Genomic DNA, 18,898 nt, shown 5'->3' with positions numbered 1-18,898 from the left:
TGTATAAGCTAGAGAAGGGGTCCATCCATGCCAACAGTCCTCTGGCTTGATTCTATTTCCTGATTAGAAAATGGCCTAGAACCTGAACTAGCAGGCACTTTGGTTCCAAGATAGTCTAGGTTCAGAATGCTCAGTGGGCAGGATGGGGGAGGTGACTAGACAGAGCCTGTCTGAGAGAACTCACCTTCTTTCTGGGAGGACTGTGTAAAGCGCACACCCCGGGGATTGACGTAATCCATGTCATGGACAGAGGCAGAGTCAGAGTGGTCAGCAGGAGACGTGCACTCCTCTAACACTTCGGGGATGGATTCCACAGATGCTGACTGGGCCTTTTCCACATGGACTCCTTCCTGCTATGACCAGTGGCCAGGGGATAGGAAGAGGGATGAAACAAGAGGAACTTGGGACTTACTCCCCTGAAATATCTATGCTCCAAGTGTCTCTAATGGACTACAGGTGCAGGGCTAGATCAGTGGGCTGTGAATCAATGCACAATGCAAGATGGCTCAGAGCAGGGTATGGTGAAAGACTCAGAAAGCACCTCCTGAGGTATCAGTGACATAAAGTGACTAGAACTCTAAAGGCAACAGAGGCTCTCTTAGGTTTGGGATTTAGAAGATCACCACTACCTTCCATACAAAGCTATTACTTCACTTTTGCAAAGTATTACCTGTATGCATGACTTCATAAATCCCATGAGCTACTTCTCACAGTGAGTGATGCTGTGGATTTTCTACATAGGAAATACGAAATAACCCCCACCTCAACCTTCTTTTGAGCCAAGGCCTGGACAAAGGATGCAAAAGATCAAGCCAATTCCCATAGGAGAAGACTAGAAAAGGGCCTTTAAAAATCAAAGCCATACCTGCGGGTCAGGCTGCTCAGGAACCCCTAGCTCACTGCTACCAGGCTCTGTAGCTGTGCTATACCCTGGAGAGCCAGGTTGCTCCAGGTCAGTGAGGTCCTCCTTGGAGGTGGTCTGAGAGGAGAACTCCAGGCCACTGTCTGTAGAGGGGCTGACCACCGTTGAGGCAGCTTCTGAACTTGCAGAGGAGATGGGAGTGGGCACATCAATGAAGGGCATGCCCCCTGCCAAGCAAAGTAAGTAAGGCTTGAAGATGACAGACTCTGTGTGAAACACATACCCTCCATGGCACCAGGGGTTCTATTTCCTAGACTGCATACTAATTTCTGCAAATGCAGGTCTCTAAAGTAGCCAGAGTTCCTCTGGAAGGAGAACCACCTTACGTCACTGCAGAATTGCTAAATGGTCACAGTCTGAACAGACCTGCAGTTTTCCCTTTTTGCTCTTAGCAGAAGGACCAAAGCCCCTCAGTTGGCTGGTTTTCAATGTTAAAATCCCTGAGAGAAGAAGGATGTTTATTTTATCTAATCAGAGGAAGCAACCCAGGGTACTCACCAGTGAGGTTAGAGGATAAGGTGGTTCCATTGGAGGTGGGCAACTCTGAACCTGATGTTACTTTGGTCATATGGCGCAGGGGCCGGGGGGATCTCTTCTGTTTCTTCCACTTGGATGAATCACTCATGCCTCCTGCTCTCATTTTCAGCTGGAAATATCATATCTCATTAGCACTCATATTCAAACTAATATTCTTTCCCTAGAAATCTCCCTTCTTTTATTCCTATTAGTCCCTAGAAAATAGCCTATATGCTCCATCTGTGCCAAAGGAAAAATCTTTTATTATTTTATTTTATTTTATTTTATTTTATTTTATTTTATTTTTTATTTTTCCTTTGGAAAAATATACCATCAGAATACATTCCTATACCATCAGAATACATTCCTACTCCTCTAACCTGGCTTCTACATCTGCCATTTTACAGGTCAGCCTCCTAAACATTTTACTTTTAGGCTTGCTACATATTACTCTACTTCCCTGAGTCCTGGGTCCTGAGCAACCCTATAAGTCCTGTAGATGGTGCCTGACCCTCTTGCACAAAGAGTAAGGGCAGAAGCTCCTTTGCCTGAAGCTTCAGATCTCTAGGTCCTAGATTCCAGGTATTTGCTCAGGTACCTGTAGCACAGCCTCCTACTTCTAGTTCTTACCCAACTATGAGAGCCTGCTCCATCCCTGTCACACTCTTAGCTTTCCCACTGCTTTGTGAACTGGGCCTAGACCCTAAACATATTCCTGGCTCTCTGAAATCTTTGCATCAGATTGGTCAAAGGCTCATTCTCTGGACTCAAGGAAGGAATGGTATCCCAGTTGATTTGTGGAGTTAAGGATGGAGGTCTTGACATGCCTCTGTTCTGCTCTCAATTTTGGTACATCAGTGAGACCTATCCTTCTTACTGTTGGGTCTTTCTAGATGCAATTTTATATTCTCAGATGGTAAGCCTACTGATTTCTTGGACCCGTGCTCTATTCCATTTCCTTCTCTCCTGCTGTATTTCCATTCCTCCCATAGCTTCCTTTTAGTTGCAAAGGAAAATCTCTAAAACCCATTGTGGGAACTATTTTGGGATATAAGTTTTAATGCATTTTCTCCATCCTAACCTCATAGTTACTTTGTTTAGGCTCATTTCATTTTCCTGGTCCCAATGCCTTCTGTTAGGGTTTGAAACAAATCCCTCTAAAGTTATATCATACTACTCCTAGACTGATGGACCATTCCTGGATCAGACAACAGTAATGGTCCAGGAATCATTAGAATGCCTCTAAGAGGGTAGAAGTATTTTTCTTCCCTCTCTAAAGGCTAAACACACGCATGTTATCCTTGGCCTGTTCAATTCTTCTAGTATTTGGGGGATAGGCTTCCTTCCTCAACCTTCCGTAAGCCCTCCTGAACATGGGTAACCACTGATCCTTTGCTTAGAAATCACATAATTCTTCCTTCCTTACCAATAGCTCCACTCAGAAAGGAAAGATGTCCAAGAGATGAGCCCTGCATCCAGCTCTTACTAATGCAGCAACAGCCTCACACTGGATTTACACTTCTTGTCCCTTCATCTCCAAAATGCCTATAGTAAAATGCCTAGAATGGAACTTCAAGTGCTCTGAGCACTGTGGCTAAACAGTAACCAGGGTGCTCTCTCCAGTAACCACTAAAGGTCATCTGTGGGAAGTTCATGGTAAAAAGAATATTATGGGAATAAGAGTCAGCCAAATATACAGTCAAGAAGCTCAAGAGATCAGTGAGAAAAAACAAGAACCCCCCCCCCGCCCCGACATAATCGACAATTGTTACTGAAGTCCAATAAGTACTAACATCTGGATCCACTTTTGTGAGCTACCTTTTCTCTCTAGGCAGCCTCTCAATTTCAGGGACTTCTACTTCCACTGAGTCCAGTCACTCATTGAGAATTGAGATTCCTTCCTACACCAGGATTGTCCTTCCTGTTTCCTTCTCTAACCTCTGCAAAGCTAGCTCCAACTTGATCATTCCAATTAATATTCTCTGCTTTCTGGCTGGAGTAGGAGACAAGATGCTGCCAGTTCTCACAAATGCCTCAGTCCTTAAAAAGTACAGTTAGGCTCCCTAAGGTTCCAAGGTGGGGGTGGCAGTAGGTGTTCAGGGAACCCTATAACACTTTATCCATATAACTCTGTATTTCCAAACAGCAGTATAAGCTTTACAAAGAACGGGCAGGTCCTAGGTCAATAATCATGGCAAAATCCTGGGCAGCTATTATAGAGAAATGCAACTTGAGACAAGTCAAGCACACAAATGAAAACTGACACAATTCATGCAAACAGAATGCAGGCCTATAGACCATTTAGCTAGGTATATACACACACACAGTTCTTATCTTCCAGAATGTACACTCTTGTGATAGACAGCCTAGACAGTCCATACCTCCTTTTCTCCCTCTTCTTCTAAGGCAGGGATATGGGGATAGGGGTAATCTTTAACTTGAACCCCTCCCTTAGGCTCCCCTACATCTTAACTTTTAAAGGACAGAGACCATCTCTGCAGAGCCCATCCTGGGCTATCCAGCTCCTTTCCATTCATCTAGAGTCCTAAATCTTCGAATAAGTCCTTTAATGTTAACTAAGAAACAAAGACCCTAACTAGATGGACCATCCTTTCTTTCCAAACCCAGTTCAGGTATCCAGATAGAGTCAAGAACTGTGCTTAAGCTCTATATGCCAGCTCTGAGATAGGGAGGGTAGAAGGGGAAGGGCTTTGCTTAGAGGTCCCTCACAGTTCCCCTAGAAATGATAGACATTAAACCTCCTAACAAGATGTCAGCAGGACCCAGGCTCTCTACATGATATATCACCAGTTCAAATCTTCCTTCTGCCTCCAGACAACCAGATGACCTAGGAAAATTCCCAACCCTGCAAAGCTACAAAAACACACAGCTCTTCCAAAGCCATGCCGTGTTACTAAGGAGGGTAAGTTGTGCTCTGCACAATGGAAATGGGACCCAGATGTTACATATTTAAAAACAACAACAACAACAACAAAACATTTAAATAAATTAAAAGGGGGAAAGGAGAGGGAGAGGGAGAGAGACCTTGAGGTTCTTAAAGAGTAGTACCCTCTCTAACTGGTTCAGGGCTTTGGTCTGCTCCCCACTACTTAGCTCCAGTTTGTTGAGACATGGAGAAATCTGTGAAAGACAGGCAAACGAACGATTTAAACAAAGTGAAATAAACTCAGACACACGCCAACAGGGCAGAGGGCAGGAATGGGGATGGATAGCTAGGGAGAAGGGAAGGTCAGGTGCATGCACCAAATAGCCAAGGGTCATCTTCATGGGCAGAACATCTTACGGCTGCAAGTGGGATCCTTATCAGAGGCCTGTGAAGTCCAGGACTTCAGTTCAAGATAGAAAGAGGCCATTCTTCTGACCACCATTCTTCTAGTAGTTGGAGAACCTTCTGATCTAGAGTCAGGCTTGATTTGTCTCATCAACAGAGACTAGTGCAAGTGTGATCCCAGTCTAATCCAGCATTAGGGTGGTACTTAGGGCATAGGGTCCTTGGGCCTCCTACCTGCTGACAAGGCTGGGCCTTGAGGGGATGGTAGGACGTTCACCTTTATCAGCATACATTTTTATTGCAACTTGATAGGCCTCACCAAGTTTTCATGAAGGACTGGCTCACCAGCTTATGTGGTGGGTCAACAAAGATAGGCTGGGAAGGAAAAGTTGGGGAAGAAAAGGTATCTGGGGAAAAAATAAATTTCTCACTAAAGGAGTGACAGGTATTTCTAGATTCCAAGCAGAACTGTATAGACAAAAGCATGTTTTTGCTAAGCAGAGGTATCCAGGAAAATCCCCATAGCACTGAAGTTGGGAAACCAAGATTTGGATGAGGGACAGCAGGTCATACCTTCTTCATGTTGGTCCCCATATAGTTCTTGGGTTCTTCTTTAAACTGAGGTAACCTATAAGACAGAGAATCCCACAGACTGCCATTAGGGATAATAACAAACCTCCCCTGCATGCCAGCTCCAGCCCAAAGATACTCTGGGCCAGAGTATGCCCTGTCTCTTAGGAAAAGCTAGGAAGAGAAGCAGCTTTTTTAGAGCCTCATCAAAGGAAGAAATGGGGGGACTTATAACAAACACTTTCTTAAAAAGAATGTAGTCACTAAGGCAAGGTGACTAAGTGCCCTTGGAGTGTGGTGGCTCTTTTCATCCTAAACTGACTCCTTCCTTTCCTTATTTGGCAAGAATTGATGAAAGACACAATATGGGGACATCATAGTCCATCAAAACCCCAGGACACTGGGCATAGAGTGAGGAGTTAAAGGCAGGTCAAGTTTTGAAACCAGTAGATCTGAGCCTGAGGAGTAACAACGCTTTGCATCAGGGTCCAGGGGCAGATGTAGTTTGTAGATAGTAAGAATTATAACTTATGGATTTGAGAGCAAAATGAAGTCCCCTCAGGAAGCTTTTTTTTTTTTTTTTTTTTTTTTTTTTTTTTTACTTTTTAACTAGACTAGGTTTTAGAGCAATTTTAGGTTCATAGCAAAATTGAGCAGAATATACACTGATTTTCCCTTGTAGAGTCCTGGCTCCCACAGATGCATAGTCATCCTCATTATTATTATCTTCCTAAAGAGGCTTTAAAGCTCTTGCCTCAGTCAGTTCATCTCAAAGTCTATTGAAAAAAGGTGTAGGAAACAGGCAGTTAGGCATAGTATGAAAAGGCCTCTTAGACCCTAAATTGAGGGCCTCGACTAAGGTAACCAGTAGTCTTGGTTTGCCAGAGACTGAAGGGTTTGCAGGGATGCAGGACTTGCAGTGCTAAAATCAGGATAGTCTAGGCAAACAAGGCAGTCACCCTAGCCTTGGTCCTTCCTCAGAGAGCTCAGCACCCTATTCCGGGCTCCCTTGAATTTGGCTTCCTCTCGGGTTCCCTTTCCCAGCTGCTACCCGCACAGAAACAGACACAACTTTGGGAAGCAAAACAAGGTCTGTCAGCCTAGATCAAATAACCCTCTGCATCCCCCTGAGGCCAAGCCAGCTCTCTCCTCCTCCCTTGTTCAGTAACCCTGGACCTAGAGAACTACCCCATCCATACTCCCAGCAGCCTCTGAAGTGGCTGTGGGGTTGGCCAGGTCCCTGAAGTGGCTGTGTGGAAGCAGGAAGGCTCAAGAGGCCTGGGCAGCCGGGCTGAAGCAAACAGCAGCAGGTTTACCTTGTGAAGAGCAGCTGCACCATGTCTACGAGAGTGTGCTCTGCGGATTTTCTCAATAACTCTGCACAGGAAAAAACAAATAACACAGGTGTCATTACTTGCTGTGCTATTATCAGGAGGCTTCTCAGAGCAGACTCCCCTCCAAACCTTGTTTACTAAGGATTATGCCAAACTTATTAAAACCAGCTCCAGCTCAGCCTGGCAGCCACAACTTCACTATCCCACTAGGTGGCACTACTGAGTCAGGCGAAAAAAAAAGGAGGGGGCAAGATATGTTTTCAAGGTCTACAGGCTAGTCTCAATCGTAGAAACCCCAAGGGAGGAAGATTTGGTGCCTGGGTTGAGTCCGTTAGGGATCTATCCCAGTTCCTGCCCTAGCAAAAAGTACTAAGGTCTCTATTCTAGCTGTACAACAATCAAGTAAAGACTTCTAGACCCCTATGGCTCCACAAGGTAGGTGATGGAGAAGTCCTGAGTTTTCTACCTCTCTGGGGTTCAGAGACAGCATCCTTTATTTATACTCATGGATACTGGCCCTAGGAATGATGGTAGGCCCAATATTAAAGCACCTACCACTGAGCCTCATTTCAAAGCAGATCCGGAAACAAGACTGCATAATCTCACACACAGATTCATTGGTTAGGTGGGCACCCGCTGGGGTCAGCAACAGAGTCCGAAGCACCTACCAGGAAGAAAGTGGAGATACAGTGATAAATAAAGCAGGCTAGGTAAAATGGGGTTACCTGAGGGGAGAGAAGCTGCCTCCTGTTCTTTTAGTCTCCTACGAAAGCATTCAGGGATGAGAAAGAGAGGTTAGCAAGAATGCTGACCTCACTTCAGTTTGGTAGTGGGGGGGGATCTCCTAGGAGCTTGTCTTGGGAACTGTGCTTTCACTCTGTATGACCCCAACACAGTTCAGCACTCACTCCAGCCCTAGCCCACAAGCCCAATAGATGGATGGCACATATCTGCCAGAGGTACAAGTATATTAAGGGCTTCCGGTATTTGATATCAATTCATTTGAAGCTTTTAATTATTTCCTTAGAAAAACCTTTTACAAAAAAAACCCCCCAAAAAACAAAACAAAACAAAACACCCTTTACTTTGGGTACCCGAGCTGCTTGTTTGGAAACAAAGTAGCTCCCTAAGCTCCAGTGGAGTCAAAACACAACTTCAGGCTGCGGGCCGACTTAGGTAAGGAGAGCCGACAGCACCAGCTCCTGGCCATTAGCCTAATTGCTCTTCCCCTCCATTTACCTGAAGGATTTTCATCAGGACAACCTCATCGCTGGCAGGATCTGTGCCCACAAAACGGGCGTGGGTGACAGCATCTGCCATGTTCTCCATGCCCTCTGCTGTGCCCTCATGAGTGGGATCTGCTCCAACAAAAAGAGGGAAGACTAAATGGTATGGAGAGGGAGACAGAAAAGGCAAGATATCCTGTATAGGGACTGCTTTGAGAGACTGTTCTTTCTCCTCTGCAATTTCCTAACCCATGGCTACTACTTGAGCTACCTGAGAATTTTGCCCATAAAGATTTAACCAGCTCCTCAGTACAAATTGCACTATGTAAAATGGTGGTTCTCAAACTTAAGGATATTATCAGAATCACCCATTAGACTTGTTAAAAATACAAATTACTGAGCCCACTCAGACTTTTGATTTAGTGGGGCCTGAGAATTTGCATTTCTAACCAGATCCCAGGAGAAGTTAATGCTGCTGGTCAGAGGAATCATACTTTGGATTCACTGGTGTAAGGCTACTCATTCCACAGAGGAAGGGCCTAGAAATACGAGTTTTTGACCCATAGCAAGGGCCAAGTAGGGTGAGACCTTTGAACACCAACGTTGTAGCCTTTCTCTGTTCATGTATTCTCTTTCAACACATCTCTCTCTGGTTGCTTTTAGAGTTTTGTGTTCAGGTGTAAGCAGGGTAGGGGAGTAGGGGAAAGAAATGGACAGTCCCTCTGCCAATACTAAATCTGGGTACCACATTACAACAAATCAGAGACCTGTTCTTGCTTTGGTTTCATTCTTATTTAAAACAATGTGACATGAAGCAAGAATCATTTTACCAGCTTAACTAAACAGGTATTAGAAGAGAAACGGAACAAACTAAACATAACTAGAGCCTGGCTGACTGGGGAGGAGGAGGAGGAGAGAATTTCAACAGTGAAGAGGGGAGAAGATAGCTCAGACAACCAGCCCCGCTAGAAACTAACACAAATGCTGCCAACGGGGAAACTGCTCCCATTCATGTGTTAAATATCCACAAGGAGAACCAAAGAAGGGGCCTCCATCAAGACCTACAAAAGTCCCCACAGAACTGCCTGGATTATCCTTGAAAGGGAAACATAAGTAGGAAAAAAACGCAAAAACATTACAAAGCTTTGCAAGTGACCAAAAAAGTTGCTCCAGAGGGGGCATAGTATAATATAGGAGCACCGGGATTCCTGGGTGGCGCAGCGGTTTGGCGCCTGCCTTTGGCCCAGGGCGCGATCCTGGAGACCCGGGATCGAATCCCACATCGGGCTCCCGGTGCATGGAGCCTGCTTCTCCCTCTGCCTATGTCTCTGCCTCTCTCTCTCTGTGACTATCATAAATAAATAAAAATTTAAAAAAAAAAAATATAGGAGCACCTGTGAGTTTTAAGTGGTGGGAATTAAAAGACATCCTACCATTTTCTCTTTCCTGGTACCTGAAATTTAACAGAGTTCCCAAGCCTAAAGCTCAGGGGGATAGGTGAGAAACCAGAATATTTCCCTTGCAACAATTAGCCTAAAGACTTTCATTAATTGTAATGGTTTTCATCTTTATCTTCCGTCCTGATTACTCTCTGACACCTGGCCAAAGACTCAATTCGTCCTTACAGCATTGCCCTACTCAGCATCAGGGGTGGTTACTTAGAGGTCATATACAAGGAAGCCAATTTCATGATAATATATAGTATATGGGTGACTCAGCCACTTCTATTACTCCAACTGTCTCCATGTTTCTCCCATTCAACTCATTCTATACTCTGTAGGTCCTTGGCCTGAGTCTTCTCTCTCAGCCCTGCCCGACCATCTTTATTCAGGCCAACAGGGGCCACAGCAGGACCCTTCCTAGCACAGGAAAATTCAGGTCTTCAGTGTTGTATGGTGTTTCAGAGCTCAGTGAATGGCAGTGTTGCTTCCACATCACAAGGCTCCCAGGGGTCTATTTCTTCCCCTCTTTCAGTAATCTCCCTTGTTAAAGTAGTTTAACTGATCTCTTTGTAGCTCTTACCCTCTGAGGTTGAATGAAGTAGCAAAGTTAATTTTCTAAAAAGGCAGGTAAAAGTGACAGTTTTTTTTTTTTTTTTAAGATTTTATTTATTTATTCATGCAGAGAGAGAGAGAGAGAGGCAGAGACACTGGCAGAGGGAGAAGCAGGCTCCATGCAGGGAGCCCAACGTAGGACTCGATCCCGGGTCTCCAGGATCACACCCCGGGCTGCAGGTGGCGCTAAACCGCTGCACCACTGGGGCTGCCCGTTTTGTTTTGTTTTGTTTTGTTTTAAGATTTTATTTATTTATTCATAAGAGACACACAGGGAGAGGCAGAGACACAGGCAGAGGGAGAAGCAGGCCCCATGCAGGGAGCCCAATGTGGGACTTGATCCTGGGACTCCAGGATCTTGCCCTGAGCCAAAGGAAGATGCTCAACTGCTGAGCCACCCAAGTGTCCCAAGAGTGACAGGTTTTTAGAACTACAGCAGAGCCTGTCAGGTAATCAGTGGCACGAATCCTAGTCTGGCAGCTGTGTAGGGCCAAACAAAAGGTGATCCTTGGAGTAGGATCTAAAATAATCCTAGAAGCCTTGGGTCACAGGATTGAGGGGTGAGGGCTATTTCTTCCAGGATAGCCTAAACAAAAGATTGTTTGGTTTAGGATTACTTAGCAGAACTTGTCTGCCCCAGGACCCCTTCCTTAGAATGTCCTTTCCTGGTCACTCTGGAGCAGACTGCAGGCAAATTTGCCAATCTCAACTCCTTTGCCTTCTGGCTTTCATTCACTCCTTCCTGCCCTCTTTCTCATGCCCACTGCAATCACCACCTCCAGCATTCTCTTTTCCCACCACAGGAAACTTCAATGACCAGCTGGCCTGAGGTCTCCAATGACAAGCCTGTCTGCCAAGACCAGGAAGGGGGAGAGAATAACACTGACAAGAGACTAAAGGGAAGAAACAGAGGGCGGCTGGAGAGAGATGACCTGCAGGTGGTGCTCAGGGCAAGGCTGAAAGTAGCTGAGGGATTTTTTTTTGCTTAGGAAAAGTATGAAGCTAGGACTAGTGCCTAGAGAAGCTGATGCACCTCTTCAGAACTTAGCTGGCACCCAGGATTTCTAAGGGTCCTGAATGCTTCAGCTAAGCAAATCCCATTTTCTAGAAAAGATAAAGGGTTTTATTGCCCTGAACTGAAGGCCATTTTTTTTTTTTTCCTGGCTGGCTACAGCCTAAACGGTCTCTTTTCTTGTCTCCTTACTTAGAAAGAAAGACAGCTGCCTATTTTCTAAGTTCCTCACCCTTGCGCATGGGCTAGCAATAAGAGAAAAGGAATTCAGGATCCAACTACAAAGGAATCTGAAAAATACAGCATAAACAAATTCAGAGATAAACAGCCTGAATAAAATATTTCGGCTAGATTGGGAGAAAATATTTATAATACCCTGATAGACAATGGACTAATATTCCCACTATACAAAGAACTCCTACAAATTAGTAAGAAAAATAAAACTCAATAAAATAACAGGAAAAGAGGAAACTCAAATGTTTAACTTAAAAATACATAAAAACAATAAAATACCAGTTTTTACTCATCAAATTAGCACAAATGAAGAATCTAATATTCAGTGCTGGTGAGAGGGTGGGGAAATGGAAATTCTCAAACATTACTGTTGGAAGTATAGATAACTATGATTTTCTAGGAAAGCTGATAGTACCTATGAAAATATAATATGCACATGGCCATTAATCCAAAAATTTCAAGTATAGGAATCTGTCATACAAAGGAAAATTAATAAATAAGGACATATGAACAAGAATGCTTATTTTAACATTATTTAAAGTGGCTCAAAATAGGATACCCATATAAACTTCCAGTTATATGATACATAAATTCTGGGGATGAAATGTAAAACATTGTAACTATAATTAAAAATACTACATTGTATATTTGTATATGTGCTGCCAAAGCTAGCAAAACTACATTGTATATTTGAAAGTTGGTAAGAGAATAGATCTTAAAAGTCCTCATCACAAGAAAAAAAAAATCTGAAACTATATGAGGTGTTGAGTGTTAACTAATATGTATACTAGTCATTATGCTGTATACCTTAAACTAATACAATCATATCTCAATAAAACTGGAAGAAAAAAGAATAAATCAGATAGATAATTATATCACATACATTTTTTTTTCACGTACATCTTTCTACATTAATACTATTAAGTGGAAAAAAAGAAAATCCGTAGCACATAATCCTATTTTTTTAAATGGTACTTTACATATATTTATATATGTGTAAAGAAAGGTATAGAAAGATTCAAACCAGCCTGTCAACATTATTTGCCTAAGGAAGAAGAAGGAACATCGAGAGAGGAAAAACCATTCATTTTTCTTTTAGTCACCTCTTTATCTTCTTAAAATAAGTATACATATTTGAAAAATAACTTTAAAAAATAAACCAAATCAAACCTCCAAGAGCACCATACCCATAATTCCCTTTCTAAAGCACAAAGAAACCAGAGTCCCAAGGAAACCCCTTCTTCCTCCCCACTCTCCATGACCTGAGTCAATTAGCATGATGAGGGATGCCTGGGTTGCTCAGAGGTTGAGCACTGGCCTTTTGGCCTGGGGTGTGATCGTGAAGTCCTGGGATCAAGTCCCACATCAGGCTCCCTGCATGGAGCCTGCTTCTCTCTCTGCCTATGTCTTTGCCTCTCTGTGTGTGTGTGTCTTTCATAAATAAATAAATAAAATCTTCAAAACAAAACAAACCCCTTCAATTAGCATGATGAGTAACCAATTAAGAGTCTTACTTCTCTCCTACAAGGAAACAGATGGCTAGGAGAAACTTTCCATTATCATCAGCTCACTGTCTAAAACCTGACCACCCCACGAAAGGCAGGAAGTACTGTGGTCATCTAACAAGGCCTGAGTTCTTACCTATGAGTGCATAGGACAGGAACTTGTTGACAGAGGTAAGTGCCAGTCCAGTGATAGGGCCAGTGGTATCTTCAGAGCGAATCACTTCCAGAAATGGACGGAGGAACACATTGGGTTCAATTTCGGAGAGTTCTGCACGAAAAGAAACAGGAATGAAGGGATGCCATCTGACAAACGCTAAACCCTAGAAAAAGACCCTTCTTATTTGTGCCATAAGGCTAGAATTCTTAGTTACTGGGCCAATCTTCCTTCCTCTGAATTAGCTTAAATCATCACAGACACTGTATCATTTTACCTGTAAAATTTTTAGTATGTAGCTCAAAGATTAAGAAGTTAAAAAACAAAAACGCTACAGTATTGAGGTGCCTGGGTGGTGCAGTTGGTTAGGCATCTAACTCTTCATTTCAGCTTGGGTCGTGATCTTAGGATCGTGAGATTGAGCCCTGCACTGAGCTCAGCACTCAGTGCACTCTGCTTGAGATTCTCTCCCTTACTCTCCCTCTGCCCCTTCCAGTTGTGCTTTCTTTCAAATAAACAAATAAATCTTAACCACCCTCCCCCGCCCCCAAAACACAGTATCATTATCATGCTTTAAAAAGTAGCAATAGGGGCACCGGGGTGGCTCGATAAGTTAAGAGTCCCACTCTTGTTCTTAGCTCAGGTCTTGATATATCAGGTTGTTGTTGTTGTTTTTTTTTTAAGATTTTATTTATTTATTCATGAGAGACACAGAGAGAGAGAAAGAAAGACAGAGACACAGGCAGAGGGAGAAGCAGGCTCCATGCAGGGAGCCCGATGTGGGACTCAATCCCAGGTCTCCAGGATCACATCCTGGGCTGAACGTGGTGCTAAACCGCTGAGCCACCTGGGCTGCCCTTGATAGCAAGGTCTTGAGTTCAAGCCTCGCATCAGGCTCCACGCTGGGCATGGATGAATCCACTTAAAAATAAATAAGTAAATAGCAATAAAATGGTTAAGATGGTAAATTTTGTTATATATATTTTACCACAATTTAAATGTTAACAGTAATTCTTTAATATCATCAAATACTGTTGGGTCAATTTTCCATGTCCATTTCACCACTCTTCCTAGTTGCACATAGATAAACTTCATCTCAAGTATAGCCAATGTGGCCAAAGAGGTCCCAAGGTGAGCTACCTTTTTTTTTTTTTTTTTCTCTGTTATGGTTAAGGTCACTTCTCTTAGAGATAAAGAATGTAGCACATCCCAGGAAGATGAGGGAAAACATTGAGGCTTCTAGTCCCTTGCTGAAAAATAAGCCTAAAAAGAACAAAAGCCTGTGCAGTCACTACTCTTAGAGACAGTTTGTAAGCTTGGAAGGTCCTAACTACTCTTCGGCTGCCTTTTTGCCTAGCACAAAGTAAAGGGCTAAAGGAGCAACTCATAATCTTCATTTTACAGATGAGAAAAATAAAGCTTAGATAAACTACATAATTGGCCCCAAACACATAGCTAATAAGCACCAAAGCTGGGATTTTAACACAGTCTATATACATGGTTTCAAAACTTGTGAAACCATGACATCTATTCTACCTACCAGCACAAACTCCTGAATTTAGAAGGCTTCATTTCAGCTCTAAGAATATAGACTGCAATGACTTTGTTCTCTACCCTACTCTATAGAATTTGTTTTTCTAGAGTCTGTTATGCTTTCATCTTTCAGAGACCAGCTCCCTAAAAAGGCTTCCTAAATTGCCCAGAAAGATTTGAGGACGTGATCAAGGCTGCCCACCTTTAGAGACAAAAGAAAGCTAGGTTTTCTAAGTACCTTCATTTTCATGCAAATGTAGGGAGCTCCCACTCATTTCCTACCACCTCCCTCTTTGAGTAAACAGTTCCCTGGGCCCGGTTGCTCCTCTGATTAATGCTTTAATTAATTGGCAGATTGGGTAGCATTTTCCAAGCCTGTATGTACAGTGATCACATCAGCTGTATAAAACCTGCTTCTTATCCCCCAGCTACCCCCACCTAGAGATGTACAATTTGCAGGAAAAACCTAGACAAAAACCTTTGTGTATGTGAGGTGGTAGAGGGTTGAGATGTAAGGAATAGAAATACTAGGAAAAACAAATATATAAAACACTTTTATAAGATATATTTTATAAATATAAAGTCATCTAGTCTTGCTGCTTTAGAAACATTATTACATATGATTTGGTGTGTCATTTAAAAAATATGGCCATGGTAAGTATAGCTGAGATATAAAAGTCTAGAAGGAAAAATAATCTTTGAGAGGTTAGAAAGGAAACATTTTTTGAGCTTTCATCCAGTTGCTGTAAGAATAGTTTCTTCATGTCTTCCTTCATGGTGAAAGACTAGGGAAATTTCACAGCCATAGTTTGACACTTCCAGAGCCATGTGCATTTTCTTTTAATTTGGTAAAACCAACTATTGCTGGTATAGTGTTCTATAAATTTTAACCTAATGTGACAACTGGGACACAGAACAGTTTCATTGCCCCAGAAACCTTCCTCTTATTTCTTTATAGTCACACCCTCCTCCCCACTCGCACACCTGTCAGTCAACTATCACCACAGTTTTATCAAGAGGGTCATGAAATGAAATCATACAGTATGTTACTTTTGAGACTGGCTTCTTTGACTCAGCATGATGCCTTTGGGACTCATCTAAACTGCTGCTCAACAGTTTGGTCCCTTTTTATTGTTGTGTAGTATTCCATCGTGTGTATGTACCACAGTTTATCCATTTACTAATTTTTTTTTAAAGGTGTTCTTTTTTTTTAATTTTTATTTATTTATGATAGTCACAGAGAGAGAAAGAGAGGCAGAGACACAGGCAGAGAGAAGCAGGCTCCATGCACCGGGAGCCCAACGTGGAAATCGATCCTGGGTCTCCAGGATCGCGCCCTAGGCCAAAGGCAGGCGCCAAACCGCTGCGCCACCCAGGGATCCCTCCATTTACTAATTGAAGGACATTTGGCTTCTCCAGTTTGAGGCAATTTTGAGTAAAACGGCTATTAACGTTTGTGTACAGTTTTTTGTGTGAAGGACAATGGTTTGCATTTCTCTAGGATAAACACTCAGGAGTTGGGATTTCTGAGTCAAAGGATAAGTGTATGTTTAGCTTTATAAGAAACTGCCAAACTGTTTTCCAGAGTTTCTGTATCACTTTGCATTCCCACCAGCAATGAGAATTCTGGTTTCTCCATATCCTCTCCAGTACTTGGTATTTTCAGTATTTTTATTTAAGCCATCCTAGTAGGTGGGTAGATGGTGGTTTAAATTTGCCTTTCCCTGAACATCTTTTTCATGTGCTTATACGCCTTTCCCTGAACATCTTTTTCATGTGCTTATACGCCATCCATGTATGCTTTTTTGGTTGACCTGTCTGTTCAAGTCTTTACTCCATTTTTTTTTTAAAGGATTTCATTTATATATCTGACAGAGAGAACAAGCAGTGGGAACAGCAAGCAGAGGGAGAGGGAGAAGCAGGCTCCGTGCTGAGCAAGGAGCCTGATGCAGGGCTCCATTCCAGGACCCTGGGATCATGACCTAAGCTTAACTGACTGAGCCACCCAGGTGCCCCATCATGACCCCATTTTTAAAATTGAATTGTATGTTTTCTTGCTGTTGATTTTATTTTTTTATTTTTTAAAAAGATTTTATTTATTTATTCATAGACACAGAGAGAGAGAGAGGCAGAGACACAGACAGAGGGAGAAGCAGGCTCCATGCAGGGAGCCCGATGTGGGACTCGATCCCGGGTCTCCAGGATCACACCCCAGGCTGCAGGCGGCACCAAACCGCTGCGCCACCAGGGCTGCCCCTTGCTGTTGATTTTAGAGACTTCTTTATCTATTCTAGATTCAGGCTTTTATTGGCAACACAATGATTTACAAATGTTTTCTCCCAGTCTGCAGCTGGTCTTTTCAGTATCTTAATGGTATCTCTCATAGAGCAGGTTTTTACTTTTTATCAGGTCTGGTGTGTCAGGTTTTTTTCTTTTGTGCATTGTGGTTTTGGTGTCATATCTAAGTACTCTCTGCATAATCCCACAAAGATTTTTCCTGTGTTTTCCTCTAAAAGATATAAAGGTTTATGCTTATTGTTTACATCTGTAACCTATTTTGAGTTAATTTTTCTATAATGTGTGAGGTTTCCATGGAAGTTCTTTTTTGTTTTGTTTTGTTTTGCATAAGGATGTCCATTTGTTCCAACATTTGTTGAAAAAAATTCTTTGCCATTGAGTTATCATTGCAGCTTTGCCAATCATTATTTGACCTTATTTTTGTAAGTATATTCTGTTCCATTGATCTGTGTATCTAACTCTCTGAAAGCAAACTGTCTTGATTAACTATATTCTGTCTTAAAATCAGACTCGTGTGATCCTTCCAACTTTTTTTTTTTTAATTTTTTTTTTTTAATTTATTTATGATAGTCACACAGAGGGGAGAGAGAGAGGCAGAGACATAGGCAGAGGGAGAAGCAGGCTCCATGCACAGGGAGCCCGACGTGGGATTTGATCCCAGGTCTCCAGGATCGCGCCCTGGACCAAAGGCAGGCGCCAAACCGCTGCGCCACCCAGGGATCCCCAACTTTTTTTTTTTTTTAATACTTCTTTCAGCATTCTAGTTCCTTCCCCTCCCCTCCTCCCTCCTTTCCTTTCTAAGATTTAATTTATTTGACAGAGAGAGGGAGAGCACAAGTTGGGGGAATGGCAGGCAGAGGGAGAGAGAGAAGCAGACTCCCCGCCAAGCAGGGAGGCCAACACAGGGCTTGGATCTTAGGATCCCTGAGATCATGACCGGAGCCAAAGGCCAATGTCTAACCGACTGAGCCACCCAGGAGCCCCTGCCTTTCCATTTCAACATAAATTGTCTATATTTACAAACAATTTTGCTGGGTATTTGATAGGAGTTGCACTGAGTCTATAGATTACTTTGGGAAGAAATGCCATCGTTACTAAATTGTGCCTGCCTACCAACCCATGGATATGGTAGTTTCTTTATATCTTCTTAATTTCTTTCATCAGTGTATTATAATTTTCAGCATACAGATTCTATATATGTTTTATAACATGTATACTTAAGAATTTTATTTGGTATGCTTGTAAATGGTATTGTATTTCAATTTCAGATCCCAGATAATCATTTTTAATAAATAGAAATGTGACTTACTTTTGTTGTTGTTGTTTTAATTTTTTAAAATATTTTATTTATTTATTCATGAGAGAGACAGAGAGAGAGAGGCAGAGACATAGCAGAGGGAGAAGCAGGCTCTGCGCAGGGAGCCCAATGTGGGATTGGATTCAGGGACTCCAGGATCACACCCAGGGCCAAAGGCAGGCGCTAAACTGCTGAGCCACCCAGAGGTCCCTGTTGTTGTTGTTTTAAATCAGAACATTTATTATGTGACCAATCACTGAAATCCTAAAGATGAACTGGATGCTGCAAGAGCTGCCTTCCTGGGCATAAGTGTTGTTCCTTCAAAGAATCCATGCCTGAATCTGCAGTTCAGATACAGATGTTACAATACAATTTTGAGGTACCTCATTCAACCAGTCCCAGTGGTATTTCATTGTTGTTTTTTAAGATTTATTTATTTTAGAGTGAGAGGAGAGAGAAAAAGAAAGAGAGGGAGAGAGAGAGAGAGAGAGTGTGTGTGGGGGGGTGGGTGGAGGGGCAGGAGGGGGAGAGAAAATGAAGCAGACTCCTCACTGAGCATAGAGCCAGATGTGGGGCTCAATCCCACCACCCTAAGATCACGACCTGAGCTGAAACCAAGAGTAGGATGCTTAACTGACTGTGCCACCCAGGTGCCCTGGTATTCATCTTTAGCCTTGGCACTCCAGTTATGCTTCTTTTCTGTTTGGTAGGATTGTCCCATTTGCCATAGGTTTACTTCTGAAGGTGGTAGGCCTTAGAGCCACAGTGGCAACACAATGTGTATATCTTACTTCAATGCTTTCCAAATGCTATCCCCTTTGTCATTTCACTTGTGTGGCTGAGACCAAAGAGACAAAATGAGACTGATGTTTTTTTAAAGATTTTGTTTATTCATTCATAGAAGACACACACACACAGAGAGAGAGAGAGAGGCAGAGACACAGGCAGAGG

The 18,898-nt window shown here is 42.8% G+C and overlaps 1 protein-coding gene across 9 annotated transcripts in view; it reads right to left on the bottom strand.

The window, feature by feature from the left end:
• Positions 1-18,898, bottom strand: part of GBF1 (golgi brefeldin A resistant guanine nucleotide exchange factor 1) — a 120,744-nt gene that overhangs the window by 20,252 nt on the left and 81,594 nt on the right. For 3 of the 9 annotated variants that reach the window (XR_005380523.1, XM_038578609.1, XM_038578612.1), the window contains exons 4-12: positions 12,802-12,933; positions 7,874-7,992; positions 7,190-7,298; positions 6,617-6,677; positions 5,304-5,358; positions 4,484-4,579; positions 1,421-1,568; positions 866-1,089; positions 185-353 (exon numbers count right to left, since the gene is read on the bottom strand). Coding sequence is in view for 8 of the 9 variants with exons in the window: in XM_038578609.1 (XP_038434537.1) it covers positions 185-353; positions 866-1,089; positions 1,421-1,568; positions 4,484-4,579; positions 5,304-5,358; positions 6,617-6,677; positions 7,190-7,298; positions 7,874-7,992; positions 12,802-12,933 (1,113 nt within the window). In the remaining variant the exon portion in view is untranslated. The remainder of the gene's footprint in view (positions 1-184; positions 354-865; positions 1,090-1,420; positions 1,569-4,483; positions 4,580-5,303; positions 5,359-6,616; positions 6,678-7,189; positions 7,299-7,873; positions 7,993-12,801; positions 12,934-18,898) is intronic. The other 6 variants (XM_038578614.1, XM_038578616.1, XM_038578615.1 and 3 more) reach the window with 4 other exon arrangements.

The sequence above is a fragment of the Canis lupus genome, chromosome 28, assembly GCF_011100685.1.
Source record: "Canis lupus familiaris isolate Mischka breed German Shepherd chromosome 28, alternate assembly UU_Cfam_GSD_1.0, whole genome shotgun sequence".
Lineage (NCBI taxonomy): Eukaryota > Metazoa > Chordata > Mammalia > Carnivora > Canidae > Canis > Canis lupus.
This window is presented reverse-complemented; position numbering and strand designations above follow the sequence as displayed.